The following is a 24,490-nucleotide window of genomic DNA, read 5'->3' on the forward strand; positions in this document are numbered from 1 at the left end:
ATCCCCTCCCTACCTACACTCTCTCCACCTATCTTCTTTACTCTCCATCTTCGGTCCGCCTCCCCCTCTCTCCCTATTTATTCCAGTTCCCTCCCCCCATCCCCCTCTTTGATGAAGGGTCTAGGCCCGAAACGTCAGCTTTTGTGCTCCTGAGATGCTGCTTTGCCTGCTGTGTTCATCCAGCCTCACATTTTATTATCTTGGAATCTCCAGCATCTGCAGTTCCCATTATCTCAGTAGATCTGACAGCATCTGTGGAGAGAAACCAGAGAGAATGGGCTCTATCTCCACCTTTTGTATACTCCTTAACCGCTCTCCTACCCTATCTTCTGTATATAAACCAACATTTTTCTAGCTATCAGTCCTGAGGAACAGTCACTTGACCTGAAACGTTAACTACAAGAACAGCACCTCATTTTCTGCCTGCAGCCCTCTGGACTCAACATAGAGTTCAATAACTTTAGGGCTTGAATTCTCCCGGGTCCTTACCCCAACCCCCACACACTAGGCCTGTTATCACATACTCTGCCAATACACGCAACCAACCAGTTGTCAGTCACTAAAAGTTTCCACGAATAGCTAGTCACCCTCCGAGCCAGATCATTATCCATTCGTTTGTTTCTCCAACTGTTCTCTCTTTGGGCTCTATCCCCACCTATCGGTTACTTCTTATCCCCTTTCCCCCACCCTATCTTCTGTACGTAAACCAACATTTTCCTAGCTACCAAGATAGTAGGAATTGCAGATGCTGGAGAATCTGAGATAACAAGGTGTAGAGCTGGATGAACACCTTCTTCTGAAGGGGTTCTGGGCCCGAAACATCAGCTTTCCTGCTCCTCTGATGCTGTTTGGCCTGCTCTGTTCATCCAGCCCTACACTTTGTTTTCCTAGCTACCATCAGTTCTGAGGAATGGTCACTCGACCTGAAACGTTAACTCCAATTCCTATTCATGGATGCTGCCAGACCTGCTGAGCTTTACCAGGAATTTCTGTTGTTGGTGCAGTGGAATGAAAACTTTGCTGAAATAAAAATATTTCCAAGTAATTTGTTCTTACCTCTATGCCGAGTAGTGCTGCCCAGGCCAAACCTCGTACTAGTGGAGGAATGTCCACTCTGGCTTCTTTCCAAATTTGATTCTTTTTGTATGGATATGCCTAAAGAAACAGGAAGTTAAGGTAGATTAAAAAATTCACTGGCTGCATCACCATCCTCATTTTGCCCATTTTTCTTTCACCTTTTCCAATCTCTGGCTTATCCCTAATGTAGTCAGAACTTTTGGATTTCAGGTTTTAAAGTTTAGAGTCAGTGTGTGCAGGAATGGTAAATTTTCCAATTGTAGTCACTGTCTTTGTTGCTTGCTACATTCATATATATGTTATGGCGTAAGCAGCCAATAAGACACCAAAAAAGATTCATCCACAGTGCTAGTGCAAAGATAAGATGGATGGCAAGGTGATGGACGGGAAATATGTGGAGCACGTGAATCTCATCACTGGCCACTACAGCAGAGGAACATTGGATTACAACTAAAAGGCTTGCATTTAGAAAGCACGAAATCCACAACACACCAATAAGAAATTATTGTTGAAGAGTCACATAATCTTGCTTCTTGACATTCATGGGGAAAGGAAAAAAGACAGAACTTTCGCTTCTTTAACTTTTCACATCCTTTTCATGTTGTAAAGTCTTTTAGAGCCAAATAAATTGCATTAGAAGTGTATTCATCCTGGTTATGTACCAAAACTATGAATCAGAAACAGCAATAGCAGAAATTGCCAAGTACTGTGTTGCTGGCATTTGAATCAAAATCTATACCATCACCACCCATAGCTTCAGGTTGCAACGTGAATATTAAAGTGCATTCTGTGGAAAATTGGATGCCTTGGGAGCTTAGTTGGCTGGATGGCTGGCATAAATCAGATTGGTGCCAATAACACAGGGTTTGATCTCCACTCTGGCTAGGATAGTTTCAGTACCTGCCATCTTGCCCTACCTGTAGTGGTGGCTGTGGCACTGTGGTTTGGAACTACCTGTTGGTCGCAGACTCAAGTAGTAGAAGGAAGATAAATCTGCACAACATGGCTTTCCTTAACCCAGAAACTGGTAGGCCAACGCTGAATGTCTCATTTGTCTTTTTAACTACCAATTTACTTGACAATGTGAAAACGTCAGATTTAATGTTCCTGAAGATTCCACATTTTTGCCCAGAAGTGCTAAAATGTGAATCCTACCTTTAGCAGTCTGTCAAAGAGAATGATTCGGTGTAGCTGGTACTCAGTGTCTTTCTCTCTTATAATGAGGGGCAGGGTGGCTGCTGCAGTGAGGTCATGGTTGCTGTTGGAAGGTGATATAGTTGACTGCCTAGAAAACGAGAAAAAAAATATTATCCATCAGAGTGTCAATTGCCATTTATTAGAGTGACAGGAAGTTTGTGTGGAGCATAATTGCTGGGATAGACCACTGGGTGGAATGACCTATTTCTATTCTGCAAATTCCCATTTGATACTACATTTAATCTGACTCGGACAAAACTGAAACTTCTTTGACAAATAGCTACGGCTGTGCTTACTCAGAGCTAGCTTGTGATCCTTTGGTTCTCCTGTGATCTCCTAGTTTTGGAGACCTGGCCCATGAAATCCAAACAGCTATTTACACCATGTTTCCAGATCTGTCCCATTTGAATTTTGTGGGCCTTTAAAGCTTATGTGGGCTATTTTCGTTCTAATGCATCATTGTTGAATGAATGGCAGATCAGAACTTCAGGGTGTTTCTCTTGTGGGAGTCAGTGGGTTTGTAATGGATATTAGTGGCCGGTCTATTCCCAGAAATGCAAACAGAAATGTTGAGGAAGGGAAGGGAGGAGTCAGAAAGAGACCAGGTGAAAGTAAGGGCAGGGTGGAAATTGGAGGCAAAATTGGTGACGTTTTCCAATTCCAGATGAGAGAGGGAAGCAGCACCAACAATATCATAGATGCATTGCAGAAAGAGTTGGGGGCCGGAATAAGCCTGGAACAAGGAATGTTCCACATTCCCACGAGGAGACAGGCATAAGTTGGGCCCATGTGGGTAGCCATGGCAATCCCTCTTACCTGGAGAAAATAATATTTTATTTTATAAATAACAAGAAATTAACATCTTGTTGCTGCATATTCCTCCAGTGTTGCCTTTTTGTGACATTACCATGTAGAAAATTTATTTTTCTCAAAGCAAATGCTTTTAAGCAGTTATACATTGTTCCCTCTAAACAGGATTTGAAACATACACAGATAAGAACATTTCTGATTTTTAATCCACTGCTACTAATATAGGTAGCAAAAATAAAACACTTTATATACAGAGTGGCTCAGATCTACTGTCCATTATTCAGTGCAAATTGTGCTAAGAACAACTGTGCTTACATTTTTACCTTTACTCTGCTGTTGCTCAAACAAAACATTGCAATAACTGGCCACACATTTCACCACATGCTCTGTCAACTACATAAGCCAATTAATAAAAATGTAACATTTGCCCATATTTGAGACAGTCTTCATTCTTTGAGCTCAGCTTTCACATGTCTCAGTACATCCACAAGGGAGAAAAGAAATCACAGGGAAGGAGCTACATATTTTTCTTTGAAGTCAAATGGTCATAATTTTAGGGCCAAAAAAGTGTGAACAAGGGAGTCAGACAGGAACGAAACTGACAAGACCAGCTTGCCCCCTCAGATTGTGAATTAGGCAGGAGGTTTGATGAGAAGGTACGAGATGGAAGAACTGGGGTTGCTGCTCAATTGAATGTACAAATTCACAGCAGGAGTAAGCCACTCAGTCCCAAGGGCCTCCTCCATCAAATATTAAACTGATCTGGTTACTCCACCTATTCCGGATGACCTTACCCAGTGCCAGGGTGGAGTTCCTCCATCTGTTTTGACAAGAGGTGCACAGAGAGATGCTGCAGGCTTACCCGGGGTGGGGGTTGGGATGTGTGTTCAAGCCTAAGATGGTGGAAAACTGGAAGATCAAGGAATACTGAAGAGTTGGAGTAGGAAATTTTGACAGCAGCCTACCGGAGAGTGGGAATTGAATGGAGGCAGAGCGATTGAAGGGTCCAGAAAAGATAAAGAGCAAAACAGGAAACAGAAGTGGCAATGTAGGTAACACTCAAATGTCGTCTCAAATGGTCCAGCAAGACAATCGGTTGTAAATGGCTCACGGGGAATGGGCAATAAACACTGGTCTTCTCAACAATGCTTCTGTCCCAAGAAAGAGTTTTAAAAATTGTCAATCGTAAAAGCAAGTCCAAATTATTTAACGTAAGCCAAGGAATATCAGAAAAAAAAACACAAACAAGGGACTGGATTTCACAGAAAGGTGGACTGCTCATCACCAAGGAAGCAATGTCAGTCCCAAACAAATTGGCTTTTGAATGCTCAGCGGTAATACTCTGAGGTATGCTAAGCTGGGTGGCAGTGTGAAACGTGAGGACGATGGTATGAGAATACAGGGTGACTTGGACAGGCTAGGTGAGTGGACGGATGCATGGCAGATGCAGTTTAATGTGGATAAATGTGTGGTTATCCACTTTGGTGGCAAGAACAGGAAGGCAGATTACTATCTCAATGGAGTCAAGTTAGGTAAAGGGGAAGTACAATGAGATCATGGTGCTCTTGTCCATCAGTCAGTGAAAGCAAGCATGCAGGTACAGCAGGCAGTGAAGAAAGCTAATGGCATGCTGGCCTTCATAACAAGAGGAATTGAGTATAGGAGCAAAGAGGTCCTTCTGCAGCTGTACAGGGCCCTGGTGAGACCGCACCCGGAGTATTGTGTGCAGTTTTGGTCTCCAAATTTGAGGAAGGACATTCTTGCTATTGAGGGAGTGCAGCGTAGGTTCACAAGGTCAATTCCCAGAATGGCAGGACTACCATATGTTGAAAGATTGGAGTGACTGGGCTTGTATTCACCTGAGTTTAGAAGGATGAGAGGGGATCTGATTGAGGCGTATAAGATTATTAAGGGATTGGACACCATGGAGGCAGGAAGCATGTTTCCGCTGATGGGGGAGTCCAGAACCAGAGGACACAGTTTAAAAATAAGGGGTAGGCCATTTAGAACAGAGTTGAGGAAAAACTTCTTCACCCAGAGAGTGTCAGAGATAATGGGAACGGCAGATGCTGGAGATTCCAAGATAATAAAATGTGAGGCTGGATGAACACAGCAGGCCAAGCAGCATCTCAGGAGCACAAAAGCTGACGTTTCGGGCCTAGACCCTTCATCAGAGAGGGGGATGGGGGGAGGGAACTGGAATAAATAGGGAGAGAGGGGGAGGCGGACCAAAGATGGAGAGTAAAGAAGATAGGTGGAGAGGGTGTAGGTGGGGAGGTAGGGAGGGGATAGGTCAGTCCAGGGAAGACGGACAGGTCAAGGAGGTGGGATGAGGTTAGTAGGTAGCTGGGGGTGCGGCTTGGGGTGGGAGGAAGGGATGAGTGAGAGGAAGAGCCGGTTAGGGAGGCAGAGACAGGTTGGACTGGTTTTGGGATGCAGTGGGTGGGGGGGAAGAGCTGGGCTGGTTGTGTGGTGCAGTGGGGGGAGGGGATGAACTGGGCTGGTTTAGGGATGCAGTAGGGGAAGGGGAGATTTTGAAACTGGTGAAGTCCACATTGATACCATATGGCTGCAGGGTTCCCAGGCGGAATATGAGTTGCTGTTCCTGCAACCTTCGGGTGGCATCATTGTGGCAGTGCAGGAGGCCAATGATGGACATGTCATCAAGAGAATGGGAGGGGGAGTGGAAATGGTTTGCGACTGGGAGGTGCAGTTGTTTGTTGCGAACTGAGCGGAGGTGTTCTGCAAAGCGGTCCCCAAGCCTCCGCTTGGTTTCCCCAATGTAGAGGAAGCCGCACCGGGTACAGTGGATGCAGTATACCACATTGGCAGATGTGCAGGTGAACCTCTGCTTGATGTGGAATGTCATCTTGGGGCCTGGGATGGGGGTGAGGGAGGAGGTGTGGGGACAAGTGTAGCATTTCCTGCGGTTGCAGGGGAAGGTGCCGGGTGTGGTGGGGTTGGAGGGCAGTGTGGAGCGAACAAGGGAGTCACGGAGAGAGTGGTCTCTCCGGAAAGCAGACAGGGGAGGGGATGGAAAAATGTCTTGGGTGGTGAGACCACTCTCTCCGTGACTCCCTTGTTCGCTCCACACTGCCCTCCAACCCCACCACACCCGGCACCTTCCCCTGCAACCGCAGGAAATGCTACACTTGTCCCCACACCTCCTCCCTCACCCCCATCCCAGGCCCCAAGATGACATTCCACATTAAGCAGAGGTTCACCTGCACATCTGCCAATGTGGTATACTGCATCCACTGTACCCGGTGCGGCTTCCTCTACATTGGGGAAACCAAGCGGAGGCTTGGGGACCGCTTTGCAGAACACCTCCGCTCAGTTCGCAACAAACAACTGCACCTCCCAGTCGCAAACCATTTCCACTCCCCCTCCCATTCTCTTGATGACATGTCCATCATGGGCCTCCTGCACTGCCACAATGATGCCACCCAAAGGTTGCAGGAACAGCAACTCATATTCCGCCTGGGAACCCTGCAGCCATATGGTATCAATGTGGACTTCACCAGTTTCAAAATCTCCCCTTCCCCTACTGCATCCCTAAACCAGCCCAGTTCATCCCCTCCCCCCACTGCACCACACAACCAGCCCAGCTCTTCCCCCCCACCCACTGCATCCCAAAACCAGTCCAACCTGTCTCTGCCTCCCTAACCGGCTCTTCCTCTCACCCATCCCTTCCTCCCACCCCAAGCCGCACCCCCAGCTACCTACTAACCTCATCCCACCTCCTTGACCTGTCCGTCTTCCCTGGACTGACCTATCCCCTCCCTACCTCCCCACCTACACCCTCTCCACCTATCTTCTTTACTCTCCATCTTCGGTCCGCCTCTCCCTCTCTCCCTATTTATTCCAGTTCCCTCCCCCCATCCCCCTCTCTGATGAAGGGTCTAGGCCCGAAACGTCAGCTTTTGTGCTCCTGAGATGCTGCTTGGCCTGCTGTGTTCATCCAGCCTCACATTTTATTATCTTCACCCAGAGAGTGGTGGATATATGGAATGCTCTGCCCCAGAAGGTAGTGGAGGCCAACACTCTGGATACTTTCAAGAAAGAGATAGATAGAGCTCTTAAACATATTATAATCAAAGGTTATGGGGATAAGGCAGGAACAGGATACTGATTGTGGATGATCAGCCGTGATCATAATGAATGGTGGTGTTGGCTCGAAGGGCCAAATGGCCGACTCCAGCACCTATTGTCTATAAAGTAGTGACAGACAGATTTCTGCTGTAACCATGGGAGGTACTGGCTAATCTGTCTGGCATCCTAGCAGGTCCAGAGTTGGAACTCAGTACTGGATTTGGCTGAATATGTCAGGAAGATCATGGAAACTGGAGGGGGACTAGGCTTCTGAGGTGGAGAGGGATCAAAAAGTCAAGGGACAGGGAGAAGGGCTGGGTTGACATCTGGTGAAGGGAGGAAGGTCCAGATGCCCTTGATTGGGATGGAAAGAGGATGATCACCAAGATAAGCAGTTTCAAACAGAACCCCCACACAATCTCCAAACATAATCATACTTAATGGGAGGCCACACAATTAGGATAGGAGTAGGAAAGTCTGCTCTTCACTGATGATCCATCCATTGAATTAGATATCAGATAACTTCTACCATAATATTTCTTATCCACCTTTGTTCTAACAGCTAGCATCCTCTTTCGCTAGTGAGAAAGTTAGTCATTTTCCTTAACCCCTTAAGACAGAAAACTTGTGTGTTTTTAACTTCACTCTGTGATTAAACTACATTTCTACAACTCATTCTAGGTACCAATTAAATGACAAAAAGCGTGGAGCTGGATGAACACAGCAGGCCAAGCAGCATCTTAGGAGCACAAAATCTGACATTTCGGGCCTGGACCCTTCATCAGAAAAGGCTCTAAGCACGAAATGTCTGCTTTTCTGCTCCTAAGATGCTGCTTGGCCTGCTGTGTTCATCCAGCTCCACACCCTGTTATCTTAGATTCTCCAGAATCTGCCGTTCCCATTACCTCTGAACCAGTTAAATGACAATGTATTTACTCACTCATCTTCCAGCAAAGGATAAAATGCTTCTCCAGCGACATCTTTCAATCTCTACAAGACAAACAAGTTGAAGTACCAGATTAATGCTGCTAAAATATAAAACAATCTTGCTGTCCTCGTATGCAAATGAATCAACGGTCAGTTAGGTGGTCTAACTATGTAGAACTGCGCTGTTAGGTGGGAGAGTGGATAATCTGATGGTTGAGAGCGGGACCAGAAACGGCCATGGAAATAAAGTGTGTAATAGAAGATCAAGCACTAAAATGCTGAATTCATCCCATTAAACGTTTATTTTTAAGTTGAGCTTTTGAGCATTTTGCTTAAAATATCTAACAAAACAGGAATCACCGAGCAACAGAAATTTACCAATTAGCATCTGACATGAATGTGAAATAAAGAGAGTTTTATCATATCCAATTTACCAACCATCACCAATCAACCCAATTTCAATTTCTAAGCCCTTTTATCATCTTTTGAAATAGCCTAAAAAGGGAACTCACATCCGAACGATCGTTAGCGCACAATCAAATCTCCAGGAATTTTCATTTAATTCCAAACCTCTTCTGAATCACCAGCTTAGTAACAAAAACCATCATGCTGCAATCCCCTATCTTACACCTCAGAGCCAGTCATATACAGTCCGACTGACAAATGACTGAAGCCAATCTCGGACCAAAAAAAAGCTCAAGACGCAGCGATTATGCATTTTTTGTTAATCTTCTGGATGGCCTGGGCTAAAAAACAGAACATTTCCAACATCTGTTTAATTGTTTGAGACTTCAGAAACTTTTAAGTAAGGGCTTTTAATTTCAAGCTATAATAGACAATCCGATCACTGTCTTATGTGGGCTTGGAAGTGTTAATATCTGGAAGAATTTGATGAGCTCCGCCCATGTTATCATGTCATAGGGTACCCACGAACACCAGAGAGATACAGTAAGGTTCTGACAGAGACTGAGACAGTCACTAGAGAGAGATAGACAAATCCTCAAGCAATTTGTACATTATTGCATTGCTGCAAACAAGTACCTTATTACTTAGCTTACCAGGATCCTGACGCCTTCACTAGTGAAGAGCAAAAGACAAACCACATACACTAGCTGCAGTGGTAGCAATAATCACTATCCTCAGACAGGCAAAATATTGTTTTCCACTAACATCTGTTCTCATGATAGTTACCCGGAACTGTTTGTGAACTGCTTACAACAGCAAAACTATGTTAATACTATGACTTGCTGACAGCTATTTTCACATTTGAAGAAACAACAGAATGGAATCTAAAGCATTGATTACTTAAACTTGATCACAACTTGAAACCAGCAGATGTATGAAAATGATTTGCAGAAGAAAGACCACAGCAAGCTTCTTAGTAAGAAGCGCTTTTCATTCGGCCTCGTATATACACTGGCACCAGTGCTCACTAGACTTTAGAAAGCCAGGGGGTAAGTGAAAACCTTTTCCTGGTGTAGCGGTTGTAATTCTAGTTTTAGTCAAGGAAATTAGCAGGATCCAATCTTCAATAAGTTCTATTACTTACTAGCACACTGAATGAATGGTTTTTAACACTTACATTTCTGAGTTGGCATAATGGCAGTGTCAGTGTGGTATCATCCAGGAGGAAACTTCTATCCCTTACTTGTCCAAAACTTTCTCCATCTTCCAATATAAAGCTTCAAATAAAACCAGATTTAAAACTTACAACTTTTTATTCCAGAAGCAGGTATTAAAATATAAAATGAAAGAAATATTTGCCATCTCTGAAGACAAAAACAGTGTAATGTTTTGGGGTCTGATGCAAGAACCTCAATCTCGAACACTAACTTTGTATCTCTTCACATGTGACCAGACCTGCTGAGTATTTCCAGCATTCTGGCTGCATTTCAGATTTCCAGTAGTTTAGAACTGCAGCATTTTGTTTAATTTCACAAGTCAGTCCAAAAACATCTCATGTTGGCAGCACTTGTTGGTTGATTTTGAAATACTTACAAACAATATAAATCAAAAAGGTAGCTAGAGACGCAAGACAATAAGACCAGACCTGCTTGTTAATTACTCACCCGTGAGGCATTCTTTGTTTAGCAGATTGGTTCTCCGAGATTTCATTCAATAATGCAATAAAAACTTAGGTCATACGAGATACATTTTCATTTTTAATTCATACTTTGTTCTTGTGAAGTTTCAACAAAGGAATAATAGATAAAGCACTAAGCTATTTGATCTATCCTGGCCAAAGATGGATCTGGGAATCATGAACTGCATAGTTAACTTTTATATTCACATCATAAGATTTCTATGTTCACATATATAATGCCTCAGTAAGCCTTGGTGGCTCAGTGGTTAGCACTGCTGCCCCACAGTGCCAGGGACCCAGGTTTGATTCTTGCCTTGGGTAACTGTCTGTGTGGAGTTTGCCCATTCTCCCTGTGTCTGCGTGGGTTTCCTTCGGGTGCTCCAGTTTCCTCCCGTCGTCCAAAGATGTGCAGGTTAGGTGGATTGGCCAAGATAAATTACCGATATTGTGTCCAGGAATGTGCAGGCTAGGTGGGTCAGTCATGGGAAATGCAGAGTTACAGGGAAAGGCGGGGGTCGGGTCTGGGTGGGATGCTTTTTGGAAGGTTGGTGTGGACCCAATGGACTGAATGGCCTGCTCCTACACTGTCATTATACACTATTGCCAGTGGAAGAGCAGGAATTCCTCTGTTGTTAAAACAGAGCACCCACAGATTTATATGTGCTGTTGCCATTTTAAATGTGGATATAGGAATTACAAAACAATAAATTTCAATGAATATTACTACATCCACAAGTTAGTTGAAGTTTCCACTTTGTTTCCATTAATTATAGTACCTTACCTTCTTTTAACAACTTTGGAGGAAGGCATCATCTCCCGGCCAAGGACCTGACTTCCAGCAGCCCGGAATGGCGGTATAGGACTGGCGTCTGGCGGGGCAGTCTCTGTGTGGGGGGCTTGTCCAGGACGGGCAGTTTCACCCTGACATGGTAGTCTTGTCCTGGTGTGGCGGTCTTCTATGGCAGCTTCCGGCTACTCCAGCAGCTCAGGTGTGAAGGTCTAGGCCTGGCACAGAGGTCTTGTCTTGACAAGAGGTCTCATCCTTGTTTCCAGGTATTTTACTGAGCCAGCATGGAGGTCTAGTCTTGGTGTGGCACTATGGTCTCTGCCTGGCCCAGCATAGTGGTTTTGGTCCAGCTTTCCAGCGTACACCGAACCCAGCAGTCATTAATTGAATTGTGGTGAAACTTCACTTCTTTTCTCTTATTATTTATGGCTTCTGTCATTAATTTAGGTGCCAGGTTATGGTGACTTAAGACTTTTCTATCAATTTGTTGTAAAAATACACATGATCTAAAGTGCTATTTTATGTTCATCGTTCACAGTACAGTCTCCTCTACACTGGGGAGACGGAATGCAGAACACTTAAGTTCCGTCTGTAAAAATGACCCCGAGCTTCCACTTGTCTGCCACTCGAACATAACAGTGTCCCCACTCCAACATTGCTGTCTCACACCTACCACAGTGCTCCAGGAGACTCAATGCAAGCTGGAGGAACAATATTTAATCTTCTGCTTGGGGACTTTGAGCCTTCAGAACTCAACAGAACATCGTTCCATACATACCCACCCTTACATCCTAGGTCGTACATGAAGTGGGTTGCTGTCAGCAATGACAACTCATTTTCACCTACAGAAAAGCCCCATTATCACTGTCTAGTTTTTCTTCTTCCCAGGCTTACTATTAACAAACTCATTGTCTTCTGGAAACCACGAAATGCCGGAGATCACAGTGGGTCCGGCAGTATCCATGGAAAGAAAGCAACCTAACATTTCAAAAGATAATGGGAACTGCAGATGCTGGAGAATCCAAGATAACAAAGTGTGGAGCTGGATGAACACAGCAGGCCAAGCCACATCTCAGCAGCACAACTGTGCTCCTGGGATGCTGCGTGGCCTGCTGTGTTCATCCAGCTCCACACTTTGTTAACCTAACATTTCAAGTCTAGTTGCCTGCCTACCTTTTCTTCCTCTTTCTCTCTCTCTCTAGACTTTGTCTTCACCCATCTGTTCGCTCCTTCCCCTCACACCCCCAACTTACTCTACCCCCATAAACACCACCTTTTCCTAGATGCTGACAGTGCTGAAAACAGTCACTGGATTTGAAATGCTAGCTGTTTCTCACTCCACAGATATTGCCAGACCTGCTCAACTTCTCCAGCAGTTTCTGTTTTTATTTGTTTCAGATCTTCAGCATCCACAATTCTTTGTTTAGTATCAGCATGAAAAGAGTGCTGAGCAGACAAGCCTGATGCAACCGGGTCTCAGTAGTTTAGATGATTCTTTTGACTTACTTTGACAGTGTACAAATTGGAGGTTTGGAGCGAATGATTCCTTTGATTGTGAGTTCCTTCTCCAAGTCCCCTCCGGCCAAACACCAAAGATAATAGACTTCATCAATAGTTCTTTCCGAAAGATAATCTTCATCTGTGTGGAACAAATAATCTTGATAACACTGCAACCTTGAGAAATCTGGGTACTGAACATCCGATCGACTTGGTAGCTTAATTTTCTGTACAATTATCATACGTTCAAAATTGCCAATGGCAGAAACTTCAAGATACCAGCATTCCAGAGCAACCGCTTATAAAGGTTTTCATAATATCCAGAGTTGACCCTGACTCTTTACTTGGGCTAAAAGGATAAAATTACAAGAACATGGTACACAAATTAATTCTGTACTCCCTCTTCTCAGAGTTACAATGATCTGGAATGCATTGTGTGAAAGAGTGGTGGAAGCAGATTTAACCACAATGATGTAATGGGAATTGAATAATGCACGAAAAGGACGAGTTTGAAAGGCTTTGAGGAAAGATCAGGGGACTTTAATGACATGGACTGCAATGGGCTGAACTGACCTCCTCCTGCACCATAAGATTCTATAACCAACATTATTCATTGCTTCCTACCTCATGGCCAATATGTTTGGTTCAGCTAGCTTATCCTTTTGCTAACTACACCTTTAAACAGTGCTCAGGATTAATCTTTTCGACTCAAATTTGTATTAGATACTTCATTTTTTCCCCAGAATGGGTGACAAAGGACTGAGATCAAAAGTCTTTAATCTTACCTCCTACATCGATGTTGCAGACCTGCTAAATATTTCCAGCATTTCTGTTTTTATTTGAAATTGTCTCTGTACTGTCAACAAACTGAAATGTTCAAGGAGGCATTGAACACATCTATTGTTTTCATATTAAAATAGGGTAGACATTTGAAATAAATAGCCCATCCTCAACTTTTTATTTCCTAGGTTTCACCTGACTGTTAAGATTTCAGCATTTTTTTGGTACTTAGGGCTTTAGATTCTGCTCAATTACAAATGATAAACAGCTTGGTTTGAGAATCACATCATGTAGACCTTGAAGTTTTAAGCACGATTAGAAAACTCAGTCCAAATGTAAAGATGCTCATGAAAAATCAGCCTTATTGTTACCAACATTTTGGGTGCAGAGTGAAGTAATCTCTCGTCTTGCATTCAGTACTATACTTTGACATGTAGACTGGCACGATCAGGGTGACAGTCGCCTTGTTGTTTTAATCCAATTTCCACAACACAGTGAAGACATGGTCAGACTGTCAGTACTCACAAGGGCAACTGCATCAGCATCGCCAGGGGTCCAACTTAAGAGCACTTGTGTCAGGAAAACTACGTGTACAACACATGCACCTCAAAACCGTGGAGCTATCAGTCAGAAAGTGTCACTAAGTGATGCTTTCTGTTGAAGGAAACTTGATGAACCTCCGAGCCACTGCACTGACATCATAGTCAGTGCTGTGCTATGCAGTACGAAACTTCTATGTTTCTTTCACATACTTCCAGTGAGCAGTCCAGATGAAACACGGCCATTCCAGATATCCCTGGCTGCATCTTAATACAATGTAGCAAATACAGAACTTTGAGGATATCAAAAACAAAAGCTCACACATACCTTTATAGAATGTGCCCAGGTCCTCGGGGATGATTAAATCAGCACAGCGCAGAGAGGATGTAAAGAGACCATCAGGTTTGCGGTATGGCTTGTACAAAGTAGAAACTTCAGTGAATAAACTATCTTGCAACAGTTCAGCTGGAGTTGGCCTAACATGCAAACAAATTCCAAAACACATTGACGTTACTCAACAGGCATACAATTGTTATTGTAGACAGACATTCCAGAGAAGAGGTACAATAAATCAAAAAAACAGATAAACTTTAAAAAGAACTTTGGTTGCTGCTACTTTGTAGCAGTATGCGGATTCATTGCCTACAGTCCCTCTTCCCACAGTGCGTTTGGAAGTAATCTGTGATCACAGAACTTCCAAGTGACTGTAAACATTATAAGAGGCCATTTTATGAAGGTTGGGTACTTTCAAACTAGCTTTAAACTGGAAATGTTCCAGAGTAAAACTGTTCCTAATTTCTAACCTTGTAAGAGACCACTGTAAGAGACGGAAAATGTCTCCTACAGTAAGGCAACTCTTGTCTAAGGCTACAGGGAAGGCACATCCTTGGACAGAATTGAGGGAATTTCGTCCTCAAACAACTTCGGACATCTGGCATTCCAGGCTGGTTAAGTGGGAAATGCCTGCAATCTCAGCAATAAAGTTACCCACCTTGATAAAAAACATTTGATTACACATGGCTAAGTGCACTCAACAAACGAGGATCATATAGTAGAAATGTCAGACTTGTTTTATTTTATCCTTGAAAGAATGAGTTTAGAATTGGCATTTGAAACTTGCTTTGATGCTGTGAGAGCACTCACCTTTTGGATGGGTGGAAGGTCAGGCATTTTTTCAACAATGTTTGAACATCCTTGGGTAAATCCTTTGAGAAGATAAAACAGTATTTGTATTGACTGATAAGTATGCAAAGGGCAAATCAACTTCAAGTTTGGAACTAAATAAATGGTCTTTGTTTCATATATTTAGATAAGTAAGGAGTTGCTTCCTCTAAATTTAAATTTGTTGCAAATGTCAGGTCTATCTTCAATAATTCCTTGAGTATAGGTAGAGATGCTGGTCATTGAGTCAAATTCCCTTACATTTTGATGTGTGCTGCTACAATGGGGTGACTCGGGGTACAACAATGAGCCTATAAACATTACATTAATCAGTAAGGGAGCCATAGATTATGGGGAAAAGGCAGGAAAATGGAGTTGAGGGGTATCAGATCAGCCATGATCTCATTGAGCGGTGGAGGTAGATTCGATGGACTGAGTTGGACCTTCTGCTCCTACGTCTTCTGGTCTTATGTTCTAAGCAAGGTATCATCTGTATGATCATGCCTACATCTCCAATCCTTCAGTAGGTAGATTGCTACCCTTCAGTAAATTTCAAAATTATTCTCAGGACTCAACCTGAATGTCTGGAATGTAGTATCAGAGATAATGGGAACTGCAGATGCTGGAGAATTCCAAGATAATAAAATGTGAGGCTGGATGAACACAGCAGGCCAAGCAGCATCTCAGGAGCACAAAAGCTGACGTTTCGGGCCTAGACCCTTCATCAGAGAGGGGGATGGGGAGAGGGAACTGGAATAAATAGGGAGAGAGGGGGAGGCGGACCGAAGATGGAGAGTAAAGAAGATAGGTGGAGAGAGTGTAGGTGGGGAGGTAGGGAGGGGATAGGTCGGTCCAGGGAAGACGGACAGGTCAAGGAGGTGGGATGAGGTTAGTAGGTAGATGGGGGTGCGGCTTGGGGTGGGAGGAAGGGATGGGTGAGAGGAAGAACCGGTTAGGGAGGCAGAGACAGGTTGGACTGGTTTTGGGATGCAGTGGGTGGGGGGGGGGGGGGGGAAAGAGCTGGGCTGGTTGTGTGGTGCAGTGGGGGGAGGGGACGAACTGGGCTGGTTTAGGGATGCAGTAGGGGAAGGGGAGATTTTGAAACTGGTGAAGTCCACATTGATACCATATGGCTGCAGGGTTCCCAGGCGGAATATGAGTTGCTGTTCCTGCAACCTTCGGGTGGCATCATTGTGGCACTGCAGGAGGCCCATGATGGACATGTCATCTAGAGAATGGGAGGGGGAATGGAAATGGTTTGCGACTGGGAGGTGCAGTTGTTTGTTGCGAACTGAGCGGAGGTGTTCTGCAAAGCGGTCCCCAAGCCTCCGCTTGGTTTCCCCAATGTAGAGGAAGCCGCACCGGGTACAGTGGATGCAGTATACCACATTGGCAGATGTGCAGGTGAATTTTTTGTCTGGAATGTAGGGTGTGTCTAACTTGCATGGGCATTTTAGGAAACCTGTTGAAGGTCAGGATGATCTGGTACAGAGAAGGACAGTATTAAAGATCCTTTAGAGAATGCTAAAACAACCACCAAAAGTGCTGAGACTTTATTGAAGTAGTATTCACACCTGGGAGAAGAGAAGGAAGATAAAGAAGTGGCAAATAGTTGGGATTATGCTCTATATGGATACGGATGTGTACGAAAAGGTGGCGAGGCGGGGGGTGTGGACAGTAATAAGCATTAGAAAAAAAAAAGTCAAAAGTGGCATGGATCTGCGGCAAGACGAACAGAACAGAGAACATAAGAAAATGAAAAACGGCACTTTTTCCGTTTGGACCCTCAGGCCATTCCATAAGATCATGGCTCAATAACTCCAGGCCTCAACTCCTCTTTCTGGCAGTTTCTCATAACCCTCAAATTTCTGAAGTACTCCAGAGGACAAAAAGTAATGTTGGACTATGATATCCAGTCTCTCCATCACCTTATCACACTGCATAAAAAGGGTATCATGATGACAATAAAGTCAATAAAGCAAACCATGGTAATCTCCAAGCAGCCATGCTCTTCTGATATCACAGTCAAGATATCATCCACACAACCTGCAAAACAAACCTGGAATGAGTACAAGATGGAGAAGCTAAGCTATCAACACACAGTGTGATGAAAATAATCTTACCGAGGTTTAGGATAAATTTTAGCCTTTCAGAAATATCCACATTCTGGAGCAGTTTGTGACCCTGCACAAAATAAATATGCTTAGTCAGGTTTTTTGGTGCACATGGCCTTGTATCGCAATTACAATTGATGTTATATGCAAAACATCTGGAAATAGAAGGAAAAAGAGATTCAATGAATGATTTTGTTTTGTCTAACCTGAAAGTCCTGGCAAGTTTGCTTTCATGTATTGCTTGTGTTTCATCACATATGGTTTGATTTCATTGGCAACAGAAAGCAAATTGTCTGGGGAAAAGGCAGAGGACTTTGATAGAAGCAAACATTACTGGATGGCCAGTAAGGGGCATATGCAACCTAACGCAAAGAATTTTAAGTTAGATTACGAAAACTGATGCTTGTGCACACTTGGAGTTAACATATCCAAACATTATGGACAATACAGTCTGTTGAGCTCTTAACTGCAACTGTACAATGCTGCAGCTTCTCCAAAGGGACGCGTATAATTTCAGTGTGACAAGTTTACATAGAAAGCTTTTAGCGCAGCGGAGTTTTGGAACTAAGGATAACAACGAAGACAAGATGCATGATGTATGGAAGTGGAACTCATAGCTGGAGCCCCACTGTTACTTGCTGTCCAACCAACCTTCACTTGGACACTACAATTGTTCTCATCACATGTGTGTAACCCAATGGGAGAGCAACTAGTGAAAGCTGCATTTGGAAAAGTACGTATATCCCTCTTTTTAAGATTGGAGGGAAAGGGGAAATCTAGGGGAGGAATTGAATTGGAGGTGTCAAGGCTTTTCTTTTTTTGCATTGTCATGTGTAAGTGGGGAAGAGACAAAGCACAAAAACAGGAGAGAGGCAGTGACTAATGCACTGACAACTGTCTTTGGCTGGTATACCACATGTGGTTAGAATGTACCCACCATGTCGTCATGAGTGTTCCCATCACTAATTTTCTGTAATCTTTACCACATGCTCAGTCATTTTTTTGATAGAATAAATGTCTCTGTTTTATATCCTTATGGTTTCTGACTGCAAGATGACATTTGTTCAATTCCCTTTTCTGTCATCAACATCCAATCTCTCAGTTCTGTTGCCATCAATACACAATGGGTCAGTGAATTGAAGCTAATAAGGAAAAGAAGATGATTACAAGAACAGCCAAATGCTTTTGGAAGTACAGATGTGGATTTTTATTTCATGACTGGATCACTGGAAGCAGGGGGCGATTCCAATACCTCGAGTTGAGAGATTAACATCTAGCATCCAGAAAAGAACACTTTTCTCAAACGTATCAGTTACCACATCAAAAATGCATTCTCTTTGCTCCCTTGATAAAGCTGCAAACTGCATTAGCCAAACTAAATACATTTCTTCAATATTCAAATGGAACCAAAGTTTAGGGCATATGCCTGATCAAGAAAGGAATAACGTACAATGCTGCGGCTTCTTTATGTTCTTATGTGAAAGATGTTAATAAGAAATAGGAGGAGTAGGCCATCTGGCCTGCCAAGCCTGCTCCACCATTCAGTAAGTTCACGGCTGACCTTCTTCTGTGGGCTCAGCTCCATCTGTTCACCATCACCCCTAACTCCTTTACAGTCTGAAAGTCTCTCTTTTTAAGGCAAAGATCAGTCTTAAAAAAGACATTTTTAGTGTGTCACAAAGCCAAGAAAAGTTCAGTTACCATCATTACAAAGCTTCATAAAGAGTATTGAGGTAAGCGACCAACTGGTTTGTTAGTGTTACTCAGCAAAACAAATTTATACGTGGGAATACCCGCTTGGTCCAGAGGGTATTGATGCTTACATGACTCGACATGGAACCAGATTGAGAAAGAGGCAAAAAGCTGGCAAAGAATCTCTTCTTCTTCTGAGGCAGTGGCTTCAGACTGAGGACGACTTTCTTCTACCCTGGTGTTGTGGTTAACTTGGCAATTAAACAGTCCGATGCTGGAATGATTGCAAACACTGTTTGAAGTGGGGCAGGTGGAGGTTGCCGCACTGGCTGGGTGGAATGCTCAGATAGTACACTGTGTGTGCTGTTTCTGCGCTTTGCCTCCATCTGGGCCTGTGGGAGACTCTCAAAAGGGTTAGCACCTTTACAGATGGCTCTTCTCCAGTTTTGGAGAGTCTTGGCTAGAGATTCCCAAAGGATACTGCAATTCCTATGCCGTGCTGATAACTGTGCAATGAAGCAGCTTGATTTGGAAGGTTTCTGTCAGGCATGGGGATGAAGCTGATAATCGGTGCCTCCACATTGAGGATGTTAGCAAAGTAAAGTGAACCAACTCAACAATCAGGAGGAAAAACTGAACATGGAGGCTTTTGACCTATTACCCGACACCCAGAATAGGTTCTGACAGAGTCCTTCTCAAGAGTCTTTCCTCATTCAAAATGCCAATGGTCTTCACATCAACCCCCTCCCCAGCCTGCACCTCGTCCATTCCCTGCATTTGTGTACTAGTATCAACATTTGGGACTGCAAAGGATGCTGCTCCAACTAAGTAGTAGCGGACTACCCAGCCATATCATTGCAAAGACCAAAAGCAGAGTGTGTGACTGTTTTGAGGAATATCTCCGTTCAGGCTGTAACCATAACTGCAAACTTCCTCTTGCTTATCACTTCAATTCTCCACGTTGCTCCCACTCTGACATCTCTATCTTTGGCCTGATGCAGTGTTCCAGTGGAGTTCAATGCAAGCTTGAGGAACTGTACCTCATCTTTTGACTGGGCACTACAGATTCGATATGGGAGTTCAACACTTTTAAATCACAACCTCAGCCATCACTTTGTCTTAGTCCTTTATTAATTCATTCCTCAAATTCATTATCCAGCCATTCACAACTGATCTGGATACCTTCAACCATTACTGTGTAGGAGGTCAGTTAGGTCAATGGCTAGATTGCAAGACAGTAAATATAGTACACTCGGCTGTACCAGCTGTGGGCAGTTCATGAAGACGTGCTTTCTTGCCTTGCCCTATACTTGTGGAATGATGCTCCTCATACTTCATGTAACATTACCATAACATCTTTTTTACTTCATTTGTCCTGCCCTTCACTCTTTCACAGACCTACTTGAAATAACTCCACGAAGGCTGCTATCCCAGCACCAAGTCATGCTTTATTTACATTTGCATTGTACGTGACACTAGCTAGTTGACAGCCAATTCTCAGAGTGAACAGAACCCCTGACACTCCTGTTTATATCTGTCAGCCAGGGCTCCTTGATTGGACAAGATTAACAGCCCCAGCCAGGGAACTCTCACACTATGAGATCCAAGATAACAAAGTGTGAAGCTGGATGAACACAGCAGGCCAAGCAGCATCTCAGGAGCACAAAAGCTGACGTTTCGGGCCTAGACCCTTCATCAGTCTAGGCCTGAAACGTCAGCTTTTGTGCTCCCGAGATGCTGCTTGGCCTGCTGTGTTCATCCAGCTCCACACTTTGTTGTCTTGGATTCTCCAGCATCTGCAGTTCCCATTATCTCTATGAGATCCACTTGGCTGATATTGCTCCAAAGTCTTTATTACTCTATCCTCATGCTGCTTCCACTCCTCTCCCACTTTCACTCACTCAAACCCAATTATTATTTTCATTCTTTGCATCATTCTGCTCACAGGTCATTTTCTCTCCATAGCCTCTAATTAGCCTGCAAACATTTTACAGCATTTATTGTTTTAATCAGATTGGTGATTCCAATGGGTTCCTTCCTGCTAATACACACAAAGCACTGGACCTACTCAGGGCTGAGGTGCTCATAGGTTAAAGGAGAGCTTCCATGTCTATTTTATGATGTTTAGATGGACAACAGATACTTTGAATACAATTCTCCTCTTCTTTCACAAACAAAAACAAAGAATAACAATAACAAAGTAAGGAGAAGAATTGCACATACTCCCTTCCAGAACAGCTACCTGATTGATGCATGTAATTTTATGCCTTTGCCTGTTTAGAGGCCAATTAGGTTTAAAATGTTCCCAATTAAAGGAAAAAAAATCTGCATCATTAAAATTCTTTCCATCACACCCTGCTATTAGTTCAAGCACAAATAAAGGAGGCGATTCTGTAACATACCACACAAAGTTCCAATAATATTAAACCAAGAGACCACACATCGACCTTAGGACCGGAGGGTGACGATCTGTCGCTCTGATTGTGATCAGTGGACTTCACCAGGCCCTGGGCAATGACTTCAGGTGCCAAGTATGAAGGGTACCTAAATACAACCCATAAATACACATTAACCAACAGCAACCCAGCAGCAAGAAGGCATTTAAAAGTGTTTCTTTTTGAGTAGATTCACACAGCTGCTTTTTTTTTTTAAGCTCTAGCAGCTCACTAAATTTATTTCTAATGACCTCGATGCTGTTCAATTTCTCAGTATCTTTTATACACATATTTATACCTAGGTAATCATTAAGGAGGAATGTTTCATTTCCGAGTAGGTCAGCTTTCCCTTCAGCCTGCGTTCTATTAGTCTGCCTTGACCAGCTTTTCAGCGAGAGCCTTAAACCAGATATGTCACAGAGGAGGTGGCACAGATTCAGGCACTTATTTCATTGCTGCAGGTTCTACAGCCAGGTGCATTCGATTCTTAGCAATTCCGCAGTGAATATATGTCGGTTACCTGCCTTTGGGCCACCTGCTGCTAACATTCAAAGCTTTTCTCAATATATTTAAAAAGAGGTATGCCTTTACTTTTCACAGCCTCAAGATATCACAAAGCATTTCACAGCCAGTTAGGTTATAATGAGCCACATACTTTTCTGTTTTGGACTACAAACTGAAACGGAAGTTGCTCTACTACGGAGATGAAGTATCGGAAGAGTTTTGCAACTTGGAAAAAAATCAAGCTATGTGCATTTTTAGTTGTGAGAGGCAATGTTGCTTTGAGATACAGTGGCATTAAGAGTTCTTGGTTGAGGGAAAACTGCCTGACAACAGCCCTCCAATTGGTTGAGCTGCAGTTTGTTGCAATACAGTAAGAACAGGGCAGCCAGAGACTGCCAGAACCAGCAACATGGAAATCTAGGAGACTGAGGGCTGCTTTAATAAAGTTTAATAAAATTATAAAGGGGCATAGATAGGGTGAATAATCAAGGTCTTTTCTCCAGGGTAGGGGAATCTAAAACTAGACAGTACAGGTTTAATGTGAGAGAGAGAGAAAGATTTAAAAATGAACCTGAGGGGTAATTTTTTCCACACAGACGGTGGTACTTGTACGGAACATGCAGCCAAAGGAAGTGGTAGTGGAGGGTACAATTGCAACTTTTAAAAAGCATTTGGACAGGTACATGGATAGGAAAGATATAGAGGGATTTGGGCCAAAATATAGAAAAGTGGCACTAGTTCAATTTTAGGAAACCCAGTCAGCATGGATGAGTTGGGCTGAAGGGCCTGTTTCTGTGCTGTATAACACCATGACACACTCTCCCCCTCTCCACTGCCCCATCATAGCTTGGGTGATTAGCAGAGAAACCAGGAAAGCCAGTAAATAATTATGAAAGGAAATTACCTAGATCCACCTGATCAATTATCAACGTTTTATAGACAATAGCACTTCATTATTTTGAAATCAAAAGGAATTGAGAGAGTTAATTTAGCTCAACAATGAGATGTAAATTTTTGATTTCCAGAATGTTATGTCCTGTTTGCATGGTTTTTCCATAACAATGTGTCAAACCGTCTGTTTCTTGTCTTAGTTGAGATTATTGTGTGTGCATGTGTATCTATGTATTTAGGTGTTTTGAAGGGATAAAGTTAGTCATATAGTCAATGATTATGAATCCTATTTTTACTCTGTTGTGTGTTAAAGAAAAGTTCTTGCAATAAACAGTTATTTTATATTAATGATGAAACCTGGTGCAAATTGCTTTAGCCGTGAAAACAGTCAGGCAGACAAACTGGTGACTTAATTGGAATTTATATATTTTGAGACAGCTTGGGAAACAACAAGGCATGGTTATAACTGCACTCTTCCCAGTAAAATTATAACAAGGTCCTTTCAAAGCATAGTTACTTGCTGTAATGCAGACAGAAAATTTGCCAACAGTAAGCTCCCACAAACTACATAACAGCCCAGATTGTCAGCAGCAACTGATTGTGATTAAAAGTGCGCCTTTATGTTTGCTATCGTTGATGGGAATTTAGATTAGATTAGATTAGATTAGATTCCCTACAGTGTGGAAACAGGCCCTTCGGCCCAACAGGTCCACACCGCCCCTTGAAGCATCCCATCCAGACCCATTCCCCTATTACCCACACACCTCTGAACACTACAGGAAATTTAGCATGGCCAATCCACCTAGCCTGCACATCTTTGGACTGTGGGAGGAAAGCGGAGCACCCGGAGGAAACTCACGCAGACACGGGGAGAATGTGCAAACTCCACACAGACAGTCGTCCGAGGTGGGAATCGAACCCAGGTCCCTGGCGCTGTGAAGCTGCAGTGCTAACCACTGATCCACCGTATCCCAGAGCAAGTGTTCATAGCAGGGGTACCAGACAGGCATTGGTGAGGACAGGGCAGAGTGAAGTCACCAGCTGGAGTTACTCCCATGAAACAGAGCATACTGGCAGTGTTATGGTGAATTTTTGTTTAAAAAGTTGTTCAAGAGGTATCGAACTTTGCAAAGACTTTTAATACTGTTATGTTTGTAGTCCGGTGGCAGCAGGGTTGGGGAGTGGTGAGGGAGAATGAGTACTGCAATTGTCAGGGCAGAGGTTAGCATTATTGGGCCAATAACACAGTGTCAGCAATGTCAGATATGTTGGTGGTTGTGTGTTGGAGGTGGGGATGGGAAGAGAAATAGGTGCTAATTTTCTTACGTTTACATCTTTAAAAAGATTGTTGCCTGTTCGGTACAGTTCCTCCTGTTCATCATTGTCAACTAAGGTACGAGTTCCATGAATAACAACTGGAAAATCCTACAGCAAATATCCTGAGCAGGTTCTGGGTATCAAGCCCAAGCTTTCGATGTTAAGTCAGTATCAGAGTCATCCGTGGAGTGGTTGAGGCAGTATAACTTGGCTTATTGGAGGTTCAAACTTTCTGAGTAAGTCCCAAGCAGGAGGGTATTTGCCAAGCTGCCACTGGAAGATTTGGTCTGACTGGTTTAGAGAGATCAACACTGGACAAGATGCTGGGGAGAATTCACCTGTGCTTCCTTGAAATAGCATATTTTCCTTCTAAGAGAGAAGGGAAGTGGAGTCCTGGTTAGATGTCTTGGCCAAAAAAATAACGTTTTGGATACTGCAGCCCTCCCTTAGTACTGCCCTGGATTGTCAACCTGGGTTAGGAGTTCTGTTCAGTGGAGGTATTCTTGATTCCACTTCAAACTCAGAAGCAAAGTGCCTTCATTCTTTTGATTTTCACAAGGCAAAGAAATGAAATTTTGCAGCAATC

General features: G+C 43.4%; 1 protein-coding gene across 5 annotated transcripts in view; it reads right to left on the reverse strand.

The window, feature by feature from the left end:
• The window catches only part of tbck (TBC1 domain containing kinase), a 187,913-nt gene that overhangs the window by 130,451 nt on the left and 32,972 nt on the right, over positions 1–24,490 (reverse strand). For 4 of the 5 annotated variants that reach the window (XM_048541931.2, XM_048541957.2, XM_048541949.2 and 1 more), the window contains exons 6-15: positions 21,160–21,301; positions 17,075–17,135; positions 16,936–16,997; positions 14,934–14,995; positions 14,118–14,266; positions 12,480–12,612; positions 9,686–9,785; positions 8,117–8,166; positions 2,233–2,362; positions 1,057–1,155 (exon numbers count right to left, since the gene is read on the reverse strand). In XM_048541931.2, coding sequence (XP_048397888.1) covers positions 1,057–1,155; positions 2,233–2,362; positions 8,117–8,166; positions 9,686–9,785; positions 12,480–12,612; positions 14,118–14,266; positions 14,934–14,995; positions 16,936–16,997; positions 17,075–17,135; positions 21,160–21,301 — 988 coding nt within the window. The remainder of the gene's footprint in view (positions 1–1,056; positions 1,156–2,232; positions 2,363–8,116; positions 8,167–9,685; positions 9,786–12,479; positions 12,613–14,117; positions 14,267–14,933; positions 14,996–16,935; positions 16,998–17,074; positions 17,136–21,159; positions 21,302–24,490) is intronic. The other variant, XM_059651525.1, reaches the window with a different exon arrangement.

The sequence above is a fragment of the Stegostoma tigrinum genome, chromosome 1 (assembly GCF_030684315.1).
Source record: "Stegostoma tigrinum isolate sSteTig4 chromosome 1, sSteTig4.hap1, whole genome shotgun sequence".
Lineage (NCBI taxonomy): Eukaryota > Metazoa > Chordata > Chondrichthyes > Orectolobiformes > Stegostomatidae > Stegostoma > Stegostoma tigrinum.